At 35.5% G+C, this 15,039-nt stretch overlaps 2 protein-coding genes across 2 annotated transcripts; one reads left to right on the top strand and one right to left on the bottom strand.

Moving 5' to 3' along the window:
• Positions 1–835: 835 nt before the first annotated feature.
• LOC131792946 (mitochondrial substrate carrier family protein G) lies at positions 836–7,068 on the top strand. The gene is made up of 5 exons (XM_059110359.2): positions 836–1,140; positions 1,733–1,791; positions 2,401–2,520; positions 4,551–4,725; positions 5,123–7,068. Exons 1-5 carry the CDS (start codon positions 879–881, stop codon positions 5,461–5,463), a joined length of 957 nt encoding a protein of 318 aa, XP_058966342.2. The 5' UTR covers positions 836–878; the 3' UTR covers positions 5,464–7,068.
• A 300-nt stretch (positions 7,069–7,368) lies between these two features.
• Positions 7,369–14,603, bottom strand: LOC131792943 (tumor susceptibility gene 101 protein). Its single transcript, XM_059110356.2, has 6 exons — positions 14,473–14,603; positions 12,660–12,741; positions 12,163–12,228; positions 11,510–11,673; positions 10,726–10,915; positions 7,369–9,054 (listed from the first exon to the last, which is right to left on the bottom strand). The coding sequence occupies exons 1-6, from the start codon at positions 14,512–14,514 to the stop codon at positions 8,882–8,884; spliced, it is 717 nt and encodes a 238-aa protein (XP_058966339.1). The 5' UTR covers positions 14,515–14,603; the 3' UTR covers positions 7,369–8,881.
• Positions 14,604–15,039: the final 436 nt, after the last annotated feature.

Here is a 15,039-nt window from a genome sequence, read left to right as displayed (position 1 = left end):
AAATCTGGTTAGATTTCCCGTGATACTGTAACATCACGAAGCGAAGAAATGTGAAAAAAAAATGCGAAGAAAAAGCGCGATGTCTTTATAAATGGTTTCACAACATGGAGTGTAATCCAGCTGTCAAGGAAACTCTCCTGACATGTCCAAGCTCCAGACAATAAAATTCCCCTTGCAGAATCGGTCACATTTACTGACTTCTCGTTTTGCCGACGGAAAATATCGGCAAGCTATAGTTCCACTTCGCAAGTTTTGTAGATTTTTACGCAAGAAGTGATTGGTAGCGGCCTGGGCAAATTCGAAAACAAACCTAAGACCACCTGGTCGCGATTTCCGGTGTTGGTGATTAACTTCTTTGTTTATAAAACAGATAAAATCGTTATTTGCACTTTCCCATATTGCAAGTACAGCTCTTTATGTCTGGTTGTGTCTGGTTGTGCCAGTGTTTTTGTTCGATTCGAGAACATGGATTCCTCTTCGAATCCACGAAAAAAGAAAAGCACGATGTTTTTATAACTGGCTTTGCAAAATGGAGTGTACTCCAACTGTCAAGATCCAACAACTACAACGCGACGGAAATTGCTGTGGTTCTTTAGGTGTATACATCGCTATCTTTTAAGCCGACGTCCACGCATACAAAGATCTAATGTCCATGTGCAATCCGTACCTTGAAATTTTTTTCTTTAATTATTTTAATTATTTTAGTTAAATTTGGTTTAATTTTTCTTTATTAATTAAAAAAAAAAAAAAAAAAAGGGAAAAAAAGGGATCGCCCTCGACATGAAACCCCCGACCCACTACCCTCAACAAAAAGATAAACTCGACGTGACGTGACTTGGTTAAGTAAGACGATTTCATTGGTGACGTGACGAATTAACATGGCGAATTCCGGGATAAGAAAGAGAGAAAGCTTGGAGGCTATACCGGCCGGCGAACAATCGTTTGTGAGAAGAACTGTAAAAAACTTAGTTTCTGGAACATTTAGTGGTATAGCTGTTTGCCTCGTTGGTCATCCATTCGATACCCTCAAGGTTCGTCTCCAAACACAACCCGTTGACAAACCGGTGTACAAAGGACTTTTGGATTGTTTTGTGAAAACCATGAAATGGGAAGGAATTGGAGGACTGTACAAAGGAGTTGGTGAGAAGTCTATGTGTTTTGCTTTTTGTCCAGTGTCTCAATAAACTTTTTTCATATGTCCCAAGTTTTGCAAGGGTGAAGAGATCTATGCTATATTTAGATTTACCGGTATTTAAGGAACTTGAATCTATTCCTACCGCAAAATACCGAGGGAACATAAGCCTAACAACTTTAAAAGAAACCACAGTTTCATACTCATGATTAACTTATTGGACTCCTACTTCACAGTCTTTCAGTTTTGCTAATCACTTGAATGATTGCAGACGAAATTGAACTCCGCTCATTCTTATTACCAATTACAAGCAATTATCAAATTTGGACAACTACAAAGCAGGATGACCAGTAACTGTCTTATTACAGGTGCCCAATTTCAACCAACTGTCCCATTATACTTTCAGATTACAACCCTCTAGAACTGAAGTGATAAGTGTTTATCCACCAATGGTTTTTAAAAGGAGGATCTTTGATCCTTTTTTTCAGTGACTGATTACACTATATTTTTATAGTTTTTACCAGAACGCAAGTCAAATTAATTTTTAAAACATATTCATTTGTTGAATAATCATGCTTCAAATCACTGTTTTCTCTCCAGGCTCACCCATTGTGGGTCAGATGTTTTTCAGAGCAACTCTCTTTACATCCTATTATCAGGCAAGTGGAACAAATTAGTAATGAAATTTATTATGCATTGCTACATTATGTGTCTATACAAGTGCTACTCTATTTTTAAAAAAAGAGAGAATAATAAAAGGGTTTGTACAGTCTTGCACTCTGGAAATAGCTTTAATTAAGAGAAAGTGAAGCTGGACCTTCTTTCCATTGATTCTTACAGAGTGAAATGTTTGTCAGCACAATGGATTTCTGATAAAGTTTTTTTGGTCATCAAGAAACTTCAAACAGCATCTTGACTTGAACAATTTGAAGTCAAATAATGTAATGCCATATACTAGCAGTAATAGTAGTGTGTTACTTGGCTCTTTGATTATATGCTAACTTCAAACCCTTGTGGCTGCAGTCTCTCAAAAGTGTTTTAAAAAGTGTGGACGAGAAAAGATCCATCCTTTGAATGAACACCTTGAAGAAAGTTGTAGATTAGAAAGGTTGCTTTTTGCTATCTACCACTGCTTTACAGAGACAGGAAATAATGACTATTGTAAGATGTTTTTTATCTGTATAAGTCACATGTAGCACACATAGGGAAAAAAAATTCACCAGTCCAATTTATTGATACTTAAGATGACTTTTTTTTTTACTCCACAGATAACTGCATTTTTTGCTGGAAAAGATCGTCTTGGTCAGCGCCTCACAGTTCCAGAGTACTTTCTATGTGGTATGTTTACAGGTGCTGTTGCTGCTTTGGTTGAAGGACCCATTGATTTGGTGAGTGTTTATTTCTCATTAAAACTAGATTCAGCTTTGGAAACTTAGTGATAATTAATCTCCAAACTCAATGAAAATAACTAAATGGCAACCACAATTTGTTAATTTTACATAATGATATTGCTTTTTTTTCTCTGAGGCCTTATTTGGGATGATCTTTCATTTGGTGGAAGCATCATATAGTGCTTGAAATTAATGGGTTTTGTATATTCTATATACATTGTTTTTATCCTTTACAGGTGAATGACAAACTCACATAATGACTACCTTATAGTTTAGTTGACCTTCATAGTGCAGTTGGTAAAAAGGCAGTGCACCAATATCCAAAAATAATTAAATATAAATTCAAAGTCCTGTTCTGACCTAAATTTATTCTATCATTATTTAACAACTCTTTAAGTTATCAAAGCGAGTGGGATGATCTAACAGGGTAATTATTGAAAGTGATATTTTGCAGGTTAATTGTTTGATTTTCAGATATTCACTCAGATGGTCAGATGTGGGTTATTTATAAAACATCTTGTTTTTTTATTTAAAGATGACCTAACTGAATCCCTTCTTTTCTCAGTGGAGCATAGGTTCATGGAATTTTTGCTGCCTATTGGTCTGTCCAGCCTTACTCAACCCATTGCCCATACTTAGGGACAACCTTGACTCCTCTTTCTTTGAAAGTCCCACCGTTGAGACCAGCTACCTTTCCATTCTTTAGATGCTTGATGGCCTTCTAGATCTCTGCTGCACATAGCCTGTACCAACTGACCTGCAAAGTATCTCACTTAGCGGGTAGATCCCTGAACGGCTCTGCCCAACTTTTTCATACTCTTCTTGATCAGTGACCAACTGTCTGCTTTTGCCTCTGATAGGTCTGTCATCAATCTTTCTAGCACCTGCCAGTGTTCTTGTGATGGAATGTAGCCTTTTTTTGATTGCCTCTGTATGATCCTTCCCCCTTCCACAAAGTTCATTCGGTTGTTCCTGATGTGTCACTGAACCTCCTTGTTGGTGTCAATGTATCAGATACAGCCTCTATTTTTCTGCTGTGGTGCAGTGTCTCCTTCACCTGGCTTTTGTTGTATTCAAAGTCTTATGCTGTTTGCACTTTCTTTCCTAGCATGTCTTGAAAGATCTCCTTTAGTTGTCATGTCCTGTCCCACTTACACATAGGAATATACCTCATCATCCTTATGGCATATTTGTAGCTTATTTTCTTCATGTTAATATCGCTCTTCAGCTTCAGGGTGATGGTATTGTGGAGCAACACTGACCCCTCTGTTTTCTCTGACATCGAATAATGACATTGTTGTGAACTTGAAAAATGTTTAGATGTGGTCAATCTACTACATGGTCCTGCCATCATGAGAGACTCAACTCACCTTATGTGCCCTCTGGTGTGGCAAGATGCTTCCTCTGGTGACAATCTCGTTGAAGGAACAAAAGTCACAAACTATGCTATCACTACAATTTCTTTAGCCCTTGCTTTCTGGATTTTCTATATCTGCTCCTGTTTGTATGACAGGTTTGGGATGGGAGAATTCCAGAGAGTTTCACAAATCCTTGAGTGCATTTCTTTCTCCATACATTCAAGCCGCCTCATGTTTTATATTGAAAATGAAATAACGTTAAGAGTTCCTTTAGAAATTTGGATATAATTCAAAGTTCATTAGACTGGTATGAAATCAATATTTTTCTTTGGATTCCTGTTGCATTAGTTAGTCTTAGTCCTTGTGTAAAATAAGGTTGAGCGATGCTTCTGAGGATGAGCTAGTAAAGGCCAAGGGTGAACCTACCTCCTTCCACTACTAACATTTTAGTCTTCTCATCAAATTCAATTCAATGTACCTAGGTAACCTTATATCCAGACTTCTTTAACTGCTAAACTGATTTTGAAGTAGAGGTTACAGGGAAGTCCACAAACTAGTTTAAAAGGAGTGTAAAATCATACAGTCATTGCTTTCAGTGCTGACAAAACGTTAGAGTTCAATTTGTTACTTTGAAATATCTAACAAAATACACTGTTTGGTGTTCTTTAGTTCAAGTCAAAGATGCAAATCCAAATAATACGAGCGAAATCTGGAGAGTCAGTCATGTATAGGAATGTGTTCCATGCAGCTTATGTTATTGTAAAAAAACATGGAATCCGAGGAGCTTACCAAGGTCTGCCTGCTACGTGGCTAAGGAATATTCCAGCTAATTCAGCTTTCTTTGGTGAGTTTAAACAAAACCTCGAATTAGTTTATCTATGGCATAGGGTTCAATTTTAAACCTGAGCTAATCAAACCCGAAACTTAGTATTGATCCACAGATTTTGCGAACGAATAAGTGCTTCTTTGAAATTTTTTTCCTTGAAAGAAAAACTAGTGAGAAACACTGTGAAGTCCAGTGCGTATTGTTTGACTAACGCAGACTTCTGCAGGGCGTCGTGGTGGCACTACAACACAAGGAGTCTGTCTACATACCATGATCAGAAAGTCTGCCTTAATTAGAAGAAACAGAAGAAACATGTTGAAGTATGTTTACAGCGTTTTAAAGCTGTAATTTGCAGTGTTGCTCACTAACTTAGCTTTCATATGACAAACCTATGATTGTCTTCTTATTCTTCCAGGTTTCTATGAATTATGTCGCACTCTGTCGATACCCGAGGGAGGTACGGTATTTGACTTATCCCCCATGGCATTACTTGCCTCTGGGGGAACCGGGGGATTTCTATATTGGTTCCTTACATACCCTACGGATGTTATCAAGTCTACTATGCAAGCCGATGATTCTGTGGTGGAGAAAAGACGATTTAAAAGCATTAGGGACTGTGTAAAAAAACTTTATAACGATGAAGGAGGATGGAGGCGATTCTACAGAGGCTTTACCCCGTGTTTAATGCGATCCATTCCAGCAAATGCTACTTTGTTCTTTGTTGTTGAAACAATCAGAAAGTATCTTCCTTTATAGGCCTGACAAGGTTTTACGACTGAGACTCTCCTAGTTAAAGAATTATGAGAAATTTGTGACCAAAAACTGGTTATGAAACACATCACAGCAATATCAACAATATCGACAACTTTCAATCTTAAAATAAGCAGCTAGTCTGAGGCCCGTTTCTCGAAGATCCTAGTAACTTAGCGGGCCCGTAAAGCTGCTCTGTTTTCATTTAAGATGGGGGTTTAGAGGGTTAAATTAAAATATAAAACTTTCATATAAAGAAACAAGAACGATTGGCTAAGGTGCAAGAACCTGCCTCGCAATTCTTTAACTTCTGATTCTATGGCTTCGGGCCCGTTCAGTTACTTGGACTATCTAGAAAAAGCCCTCCCCTCCCCAGCCCGCAGATAGCTAGTGCTATTCTAGGCGGGATAATCTTCAAAATCTAATCAAGGATTCCTAGATTACCATACATTAATATTGACATAGCAATGGCTGTTTCAACAACTCGGGGAATTCTCACATAAAATGTCTTGGTTCTAATTGAATTAAATATTGCCGGCAAAAAACGGTTATTAGCCACCAAAAGATGGATCACCACGTGCGAAGTGCAATTATATTCTTATTATCGTAATTTAGGGATATATGGGGAATCTTATATTTTTATTATAAAGGCTTCTGAAGCGATTTCCTCAAGCTAGACCAGTAATACTTATGCTTCATTCTTTGGACTTTCAGCCAACATGAAAGTGATTATCAATTACAAGAATCTTACGATACAATTAACTACTTATTAATAAACAGTTCCTAGACATATCATGACGGTTTTTGTATTATAAGTGCTGATTTGTTCGCTGTATGTTTATTGCCAATAGTTCATGAACATTCGAGTAAGTTTCGCGGTTACTTGGTCTCAAGATTGATTAACTCAACTTTTCACTTAATTTAGCTTGAGAAATTCCCGTAGGAGACATAAGAGAGGGGAATATAAATCCCCACGAGAGTAAGGCGTATAATTCCAAATTTAATACAGTATTTAGTGAGGTAAGTTTCTAAAGAAACTGTGGTGCTGCGTCGGTGGGGGAGTGTGACAAGATTATTTTTGGTTTATCAACTGAGTTGATAATGTAAACCGAGCATTTTTCGCTCTGACGAAGGGTTAACGCTCGAAACGTCAGCCTTGAATCACTTTACGGTGGCCAATTTACATTGTCAACTCAGTTGATTAAACCAAAATTATATTGTAACGAAAATATTAGGTAATTTACCAAACCTGAGTTATTTTCCATCATTCCTTTTTGGGCTTTACATTAGATAGTGAATCCAATTAAATTTTTCCCTCGAGGCGATGTGCAATATTTTACTAGTGTAAAAGTCTATTTTCTAGCCCTGCAACTTGACCAAACTTTTTACAAATTCGACGATATTCAATCCTAAATCCAAATGTCCTCATGCTGAGAAATGTACTTCCGAAGGGACAAGGAAGAGATTGAAAGATTCAAGAAGAAGAATGAAGAACGATTAAAAAATAACATTCGACAAACTTCTTTGCGAAAGCACGTAAGAAAGGTCTAAATTGTTTCCGACGAACTTTTGCAAATTTTACTTAATTTTCAATCTTTTTCGATAGCGTTCTTTTTGCCCTTCCCTTAGATTACTTGACTGTTTAGCCTATGATATATAAACCGCAGTCGTTTTCTTTGAACTGAGATCAATACTAAATTACTTGGTAGTAAGTAAATTTCATTTTCAAACAAAATCAATTGTGGGCCAGTCTGTAAAAAATAAGTGCATAAATACATCCGGTTCATTTCATGGACATGGCGAAAAGCGTTATTTTGAACTCCATGACAAATTGATATTGGTATTGCAATGTGAAGTGTTCCATTCTCGATCACATACAGTATTCAAATGATCTTTGTGAGGCACTCCATATCACAAACTGGAAATAGATAATAGCACAGAGAAAACGTTTCTTTTAATTCTATGTAAGGACAGAAATATTACTTTAAGGAGCTTATGGCTCCATTACTTCTGTATTCTACAATAATTCTTAAATCAAGTTAGTTATAAAATAACCTCAATTTGTTCATTCTATTTGTGACTCTAAGGAGAGAGAAAATAAAAAGAATCCTTTGTCCTGATTGGCCACCTGAATTTTTGCCAGCTTGGAACTGCCAGCTATGATTTTTTGAAAGCTAAATTCTGTGATATAATCTTTAGCTTATGTTACAAATACTTTGTTTGATCTAGCTTGATATTGGCCTTGATACCAAGTCAGTCTCCATAAAAAAGAGATAACAAAATAATAATAAAAAATACTAGTCTAATATCCAGCAATCTTAACCAAAAATTCTTGGTTTATGATCAATATTTAATAAATTGTTCTTACTCTTGATCCCTCAACATTAAGCAAACATTCAAGATAAGCCACTAACACTAGACAACACAAAAAAATATTAAACAGTTAAGAATATATGATAGTCATATATTTGAACTGCAGATAAAGACGTTAATGAAAGTGATCCTCGCAGTAATGTTAATAATAATATTATTAACAGTAATAATATTATTAAGGTGCAAACAAAAATTTCTATCCATTGAAAAATAATAATAAACAATGGAGAAAACTCTATCTCTATCACATGTTACCTTTTAAAGAAATTCAAATTTCTTATGATAAGCACACCCATCCTTATCCCAGATTAAGCTTGCTTGCTTGCTTCCTTATTGCATTTTAATATGAGCATGTTGATGAACAGTGCCTCACATAAAATAGACAAATATTACTAGAAATAAAATTATGTCAATACACAGCTATTGACAGAAGAAACACTTAAGGAGTTGGTTGGCTAATAAGGATTTTAAATGGAGATGGGGAAAAAATGAAAAAGAAACAATCAGAAACTCTCTAGTAAATGACTTTCTTTTGCTGATGGGGATAAAATTTGTGCATACTTTACAAGGGAATAAGAAAGATTTAAAAGTTTTTTCCAGTTGGTTAATCACATATAGTTCACCTAAATCATCTCTTTCATAAAAAAAGACTATTCAATTATTGAATGACTTCTAATTTAATTCATTTAGCTTAATCTAGCTCTCTGTCATTCTTAGCTGATCCCCATCTTAAATAATTTTTGAAGATGACAGTGATCACAAACTGACTTCCATTTTTCCTTCCTATTTCAGTAAAATGCGTAAGTGATTACTGTTAAATAGATCTATGTGTCCAATGGAAGCCATAATTAAAATTGTTTTTCTTTACATTTTTAGTAAACTTACAGATATACTAATTTGATGAGGGGAACATAACAAGATTCTTGTTTGTATCTGATCTAATACATCTGTTTTAAAATTGTTTCAAAATGAAGCCTGTGACAGTAAGGTAAGCATTCAAACATGAACTATGTAACAAAAAAACCCAAAATAACTCTATTTTCAGATATGTCTAGGATTCATAGACTTGATGAACTTGATCAATTACACTTCTGCAGACTGGGCATTGTTTGGAGTTCCTCTGTATCTCTCTGGCACAAGCCATGCACAATCCCAGATGGCCACATGGAATCAGCACACTGTTTGGTTCCTTACTCATACATATAATACACTCCTTTTTGCTTTCTGTAAAAGTAAGCATAATTTATTAAAAAAATATTATTAAATTTCAATTATTCACAGTCAAACCAAGTCTAGACAAACTCCAACTGTTTTAAGCTACAAAATTCTCCCAACTAATTGCTACTGGTATCCATTTGTCCACAAGTTAGTTCTGGTTAAAACAATATCACTCAGTTGATAACTCAATCAATTCTCATCACATGCCTGTTTGTCAGCTGTATTACAATGATAAGGAGATGTTAATCACTAATCATTCTCCACAGTAATAGGTTGAAAATTACCTGCACACTAATCTAACTAGTGTAATAATTAACAAATATTTACCAAAGAGGAGGTAAATAGTGGTGGATAGTTACAAAGCAGCAGAGCAACAAGATAAATCAAGGTAATATTCAACAATTTTACTGACAAAGGGGTGAATGACCATAATAGCTAATAGCATATACCACACAGAAATTTAAAAAAAATAAGTAGTTTCTTCAGTCAAAATACCAAAAAGTGGTTGAAATATAACTCTTATGTCTTGATTTTGTCTCTTTCACTGATTGGAGGTGAATGGTGCTTGCGAATCATTTCCACACTAGCCAATCAGCTTGTATGAAAAGCACTTTTCATCTCTGTGGTATTTATTTATTTACCCTTGGTAAACTATCATTATATTCAATGTCACCTGAGGCTGTAATTTAACTGTGTGGTGGACAATAATGCAGCCAAAACAATTACCCTTGTGTCACCGAAACAAGAAGGCCCGTTGCAACATGATGATAAATTAATACAAAGGCTGATGTTTTATAAGTAAGTTTTGATTATATGGTCTTAGCTTCTGTTAACCCTTTGACCCCTAAGAGTGACTAGCATCTACTTTCCCCTCACAATATCACCCCTGAATCACACACTAAGGTTATGAGAATAAAAGAAAAGATCACCAATTGAGGAAGCTCTTGATTGAGACTACAGGAAGGTCAACATATCTAAATTTGCATGTTCAGATCAGATGAAATGCACCATGTCATTGATGAAACAGCATGCCAATTTGTACTAATTGTCCAACCATTTCCGAGAGTTCTCTCTAGCTTTTTTTGGTAATTGAAAGTGAAATTCCCGAGAAATCTTTTCATCTTTTGTTTATTCATAAAATATCCTGAGCAGTTTGTTTACTTATTATCATATAAAAAAACTTGTGTTTTTATGAGCCACAATTTGGCCAGATTTTATTGAACATTTCACTTTTGGATTCTGCAAGACAACAAAAAAAACTTAACACAAAAGTGTCAATTTCAACCATCAAACTATTTCAGTTTGTGAACAATTGGACATCACAAACTTTGATGGTTTGACAATTTTGAGAGCTTTAGTCTTGTTCAATCAATCACATTATTTATACTATTCTAATAAGTATTCTGATTGGCTTACTGTGGTGTACTTTATGAGAGTATAGAGCACGCTGATGACACTGTTGTTTGCTTTGGAAATTAAGTTTGTTCTGAAAATTGAAAGTAATGTGTGTGGAATTTAACAGATTCTCTAATATAAAACAAATTGAGAAACCTTGTGTTTCTCCCTACACTTCTTTCATGCTCTAGCCACTTCCTAAGTACTTTACTACAGCACCAAGCAGGGTCAAGGCTCCTCTATTGGTTAATTACTGCAAATGCTAACAAATAAAGAACCCACCATCACTTTTGGAGCCTTGAGCTGGGGGATCCTGACACAAGGACCCTGATGGCCTGGCATCTTGATGACCGTTACCCTGAGATTGTTGGGAGATTGAATTGCTAGGTCCCCTTGAGATTGTATATACTGGTGGATTCTGTGTAAAAATTCTACACAGTTCTTGAAGTAATGTATTGATATTACTTGATTTCTGAAAAAAAATTAAAGTAGTATGAAAAGCAGAAATTACTTAGTGAACTATGACCAGATTGCACAATCAAGGGTGGAATCCTACATCCATCCTTGACAATTCAATGTTCATCCGTGGTAATGTGTTGTCAGCTTTTCAGTGGTCATAAATTACATCAAAAATCTCTGCCAAAGCCTAGATGGCCAGATGTTGCTCCAATGTGACATCAGTTTTAATTTAAATGTTACTCTGTACAACATCTTGAGATCAATGTTTATCTTCCTTTTCAACATCTCCCTTCTCTTGCCTTAACAGTGAAGGTGGTGGGGTTTTTGAAGTGGTGGAAGAGGGCAAGAGTAGAGAGACCCTGTAATTACCATTGAATAATCTTTTTGATCTGGTGGTTTCCAAGCATGAACTCAGTTGGCAAGAAACTGAATCTTATCTGTTTTCCTTTTTGAACTATTGATATCATTTCATGTACATAGATGTTGTAAGAATATTTATTACTCTTTCCAAATTTGGTGAATGGTGTCAGAATATTTAATGCCTCGAGAAACCTTTATATTATACCACTACTCTCTTTGTTTTTTAGTAGTACAATTTTTTACATACATAATTCCATTTATGAAGGTAGGGATGATAAACTTTGCCATTTGCATCAACATAAGGTGAAACTTTGATTGCCATTGAGCTTGTTGGTCTGACATACACCAGAGGCACAACTTCAGGATGACCCTCTTGTAGCAGAACACAAACTGGAATATTGTAAGTAACACCTGCAACAGAACTTTGACATCAATCTGCTTTTGGCTGATAGTGTGATTATTTCAGAAAAAAAATTAATACAATTTTGTTGTCCCACAGGATTTGCTTGTCTACAATTTAACATTTACTTTAAATTTCTTTTCCAGCACCAACACTTCTATACTCGTCATTATTGTTAATAATAAGGAACCGTGGGAATGGAAAGTATAATGCAAGATAAACAGAGATTCTGATTTGCAAGATGAAGAATAACCATAAATTTACCATTAACTAAAATAAGAAGTAAACGAGACAATAAAAAATTAATAACTGCATAATTAGGTATGTTGATTACTTAAGAACTGATTTATTTGTTACAGGTTAAAACAAAACTTAAATTATTTAGTATAATTTTGTTGCTTTGTCCAACTGTCTTGGTCTGTTATTAACATGAGATTAAGAAGCCACCAAAACCAAACTTGAGGTGAGATGAAAGATAATTCACAGATTATGTTGTTTACCTTTTATTTTGATGGGAATTGTCCCCTCCATGGCAAATAACTCTGTTTGTCTTCCATTTTCATACGCTTTTAGTAATAAACACAAGTTACAGATTTTTAAATGATGTAAAAAGTAAAGGACAATTGTTGGATCATTAAAATGTAGACCACAGTTTAATTCCAGGATAACTTTCCTTACCAGGCTACTCTCCACTGCAGCTATATTAAGTTTCAACATGCAATGTGCTTACAGTGAGAAGTAGAATTTTTGAATGGCCAGATTCCTAGAAAATAGGGCAGGAATCCTGAAAGGTCTGTGAGGCGATTTAGTACTACTTCTTAATAGACAGTTAGCATTGAGCAATACATAAACAAAGCTGAAAACCAGGCCTTTGTCAATCTTAGTGAGATTTTTCATTTAAAACAAACTATAACTCACAAATTGTCATGACCAGACTCTATCATAACAATGGTATGAGTAGACTTGTAGATCTTGGATGTGAAATGTGTAAACTTACTATATTCTTGTATTCCTGGCCTAAGACCATGAAAATACTTCAACACCTGCTCAACATCTTTAACACAAGAATTTGCTTTTTTCTGTCAATGGAGAAAAATAATCTTGAACATCTATTTATTTATTTATTCAACTTTCACTGAGTACATAACATAAATATGATAAATAATAGTTAGATGACAGTTAATGTAAATTGGTAAAAGAAGAAGAAGAAAAAAAACCAAAAATAACAATAATGAAGAGAAAAACTCAGTGAGGGACAGTCACGACAGAGCAAGCTCCAACTAGGTGAAAGCCCAATAAACATCACTATAACCATGAACATAGCTAAGAGCAAGGTTTAGTCAAATTTCCATGATATCAACATGGTTACCTTCCATTATTTGACAAAGTTGTGAACATTCATGGCCAAAAATCTTCAAATGTAAAAAAAAGTCAAGATTTAAGCCTATAATCAGGAAGGAATTCTTTATCCTATAGCTGAATTTCCTCACACACTTCCCTGGCTGGTTCTGCAATGACCCTGCAGGGATTAGTGGAGGACACTTTATGACAGTTCAATCAACATGCCAATAGGATGGCTTCATAAGTATACAGATGTTTCAAGAAAGGTTTCAGAAAAAAAAGCCTGAAAATGCATGCTACCACCCCGAAACGTGTTGTGGGTTGTTTTCAAGTCACAGTTCCTTGACCTCAGGATTTCAAGGAAATCTGCAAAAACTTCATTGTAAACATGACATAGAGTGGGTTTGATAAATAAACTCATTTATTTGTCTAATTAAAATTCATTAATTACAGGTTATCCACATTGCCTTTCAAAGATTGTTGCATGCAATCTTGTCCTTTTTTTTATCCAGCTATCATGATCAAACAATCTTGATCAACAAAGGATTTACTAACAAACAAGAAAACAAACAAAATAGTGATAAAGACCTTCCAAATACAGTAAAAAAGTCGGGATTGATGTTTCTTGACTGACATGTCTTAGCTGACCTCAAAATATGCTTTAGGATTCCATTTCTGTAAAACCCTTGGAAAAAGAACTCTTGTAACAGGCAGAGTTCCCCAGATATTTCAATCACATTTAAGGAACTTGTTTATGTGATCAAAATGGGCAATGCTGAGTGAGAAAACAGCCAATAGGAACACAGGATTGAAAGGAGCTCTTTAAAATTCTGGGGCTGTGATCTTTACATCTTTATATCTTATTTTCAAGAGAATCCACTTTAATTCTACAGTAAGGTCCTGTTTACTTTTTCTTGTAAGAAAATTAAATTTGACAATTGAAATTTACTTTAGACATTTCATTTAAGTATCACCTACATGACTGGCTTCAATATTTCCCTATGACTTCAGATACTATTTATTAAACGGTTTTGAGCATCAATACTTATGGAAAAGCTGTCCAATTACATCCGCCAATATAGGAAGTGGAAAGACTTCTGTTCAAACATCCTACTAATGTAAACAAAGTCCTAGTCACGAAGGCTATCTATTGTTTTCGCCATTGTTTTCCTTACGTAAGAATTGTATTAAAAAATGAAGTATGGGGCTGTGCGAAGATCTTGCCAAGAGGGTTTTTTTTCAAGTCTCTATGTTCAAATGGTAGCACATGTTAAAACCAAGTACTAGGAGCTAATTCAGCTTGAATAAAGAAACGTACAAAATACGTTTCGTTATGCGACGAAACTGAATAGTTTACTTCCGTTTACTTGGCCCTGAGGGCTGACGCTTATCTAAAAAACAGCTAACTTAGAGCAACCTCGAATCCGTCTTACACGGATATTGGATATCCACATCAGTGTTATGCTCACCTTAGTCTTTCTGATGAGTGCCGACCGCCACGACGCGGCCATTTGCCCACATCGAAACAGGTTTGAGCAATATGGTACCCAGGTTTCGCTCGCTACTATGTGCCGGAAGTAGATGATAGGTCATACGAACAAGCAGGCTGCATTGGTCTGTACTCTTTCCTTTGGATGATAATTAGGGAAATATTGAACATACAATACAAAACTCGGGCCCGTACTTCCACGATTTGATCTAGTTCAGTGCTACCACAGTGAGGATCAGTCAACTTGTTGTTAAAGCATACTGGAGTGCGTCTCATTATACTCCTACACGCGGCAATATTGTGTTTACTTATTTTACACCTCAGACAGGGTAATTTTTCCCCTTTCTATTAAAACAGAGTCATGGTCTCAAGTATCTAGTGGAGTTTTATATCCCATAATCGATCATGTACCTCCGACCTATTGGCGTGGATGGCCGGAACGGGGATTTTTCCTAAACATCTACCCTCGATAGAGTGGCATCAAAGTACTTTATCATAAATATCAGCAAACCTCTAGCCACATAAAAAGAATAAGAACGAAAAATAC

Source organism: Pocillopora verrucosa, chromosome 7 (assembly GCF_036669915.1).
Source record: "Pocillopora verrucosa isolate sample1 chromosome 7, ASM3666991v2, whole genome shotgun sequence".
Classification (NCBI taxonomy): domain Eukaryota; kingdom Metazoa; phylum Cnidaria; class Anthozoa; order Scleractinia; family Pocilloporidae; genus Pocillopora; species Pocillopora verrucosa.
This window is presented reverse-complemented; position numbering and strand designations above follow the sequence as displayed.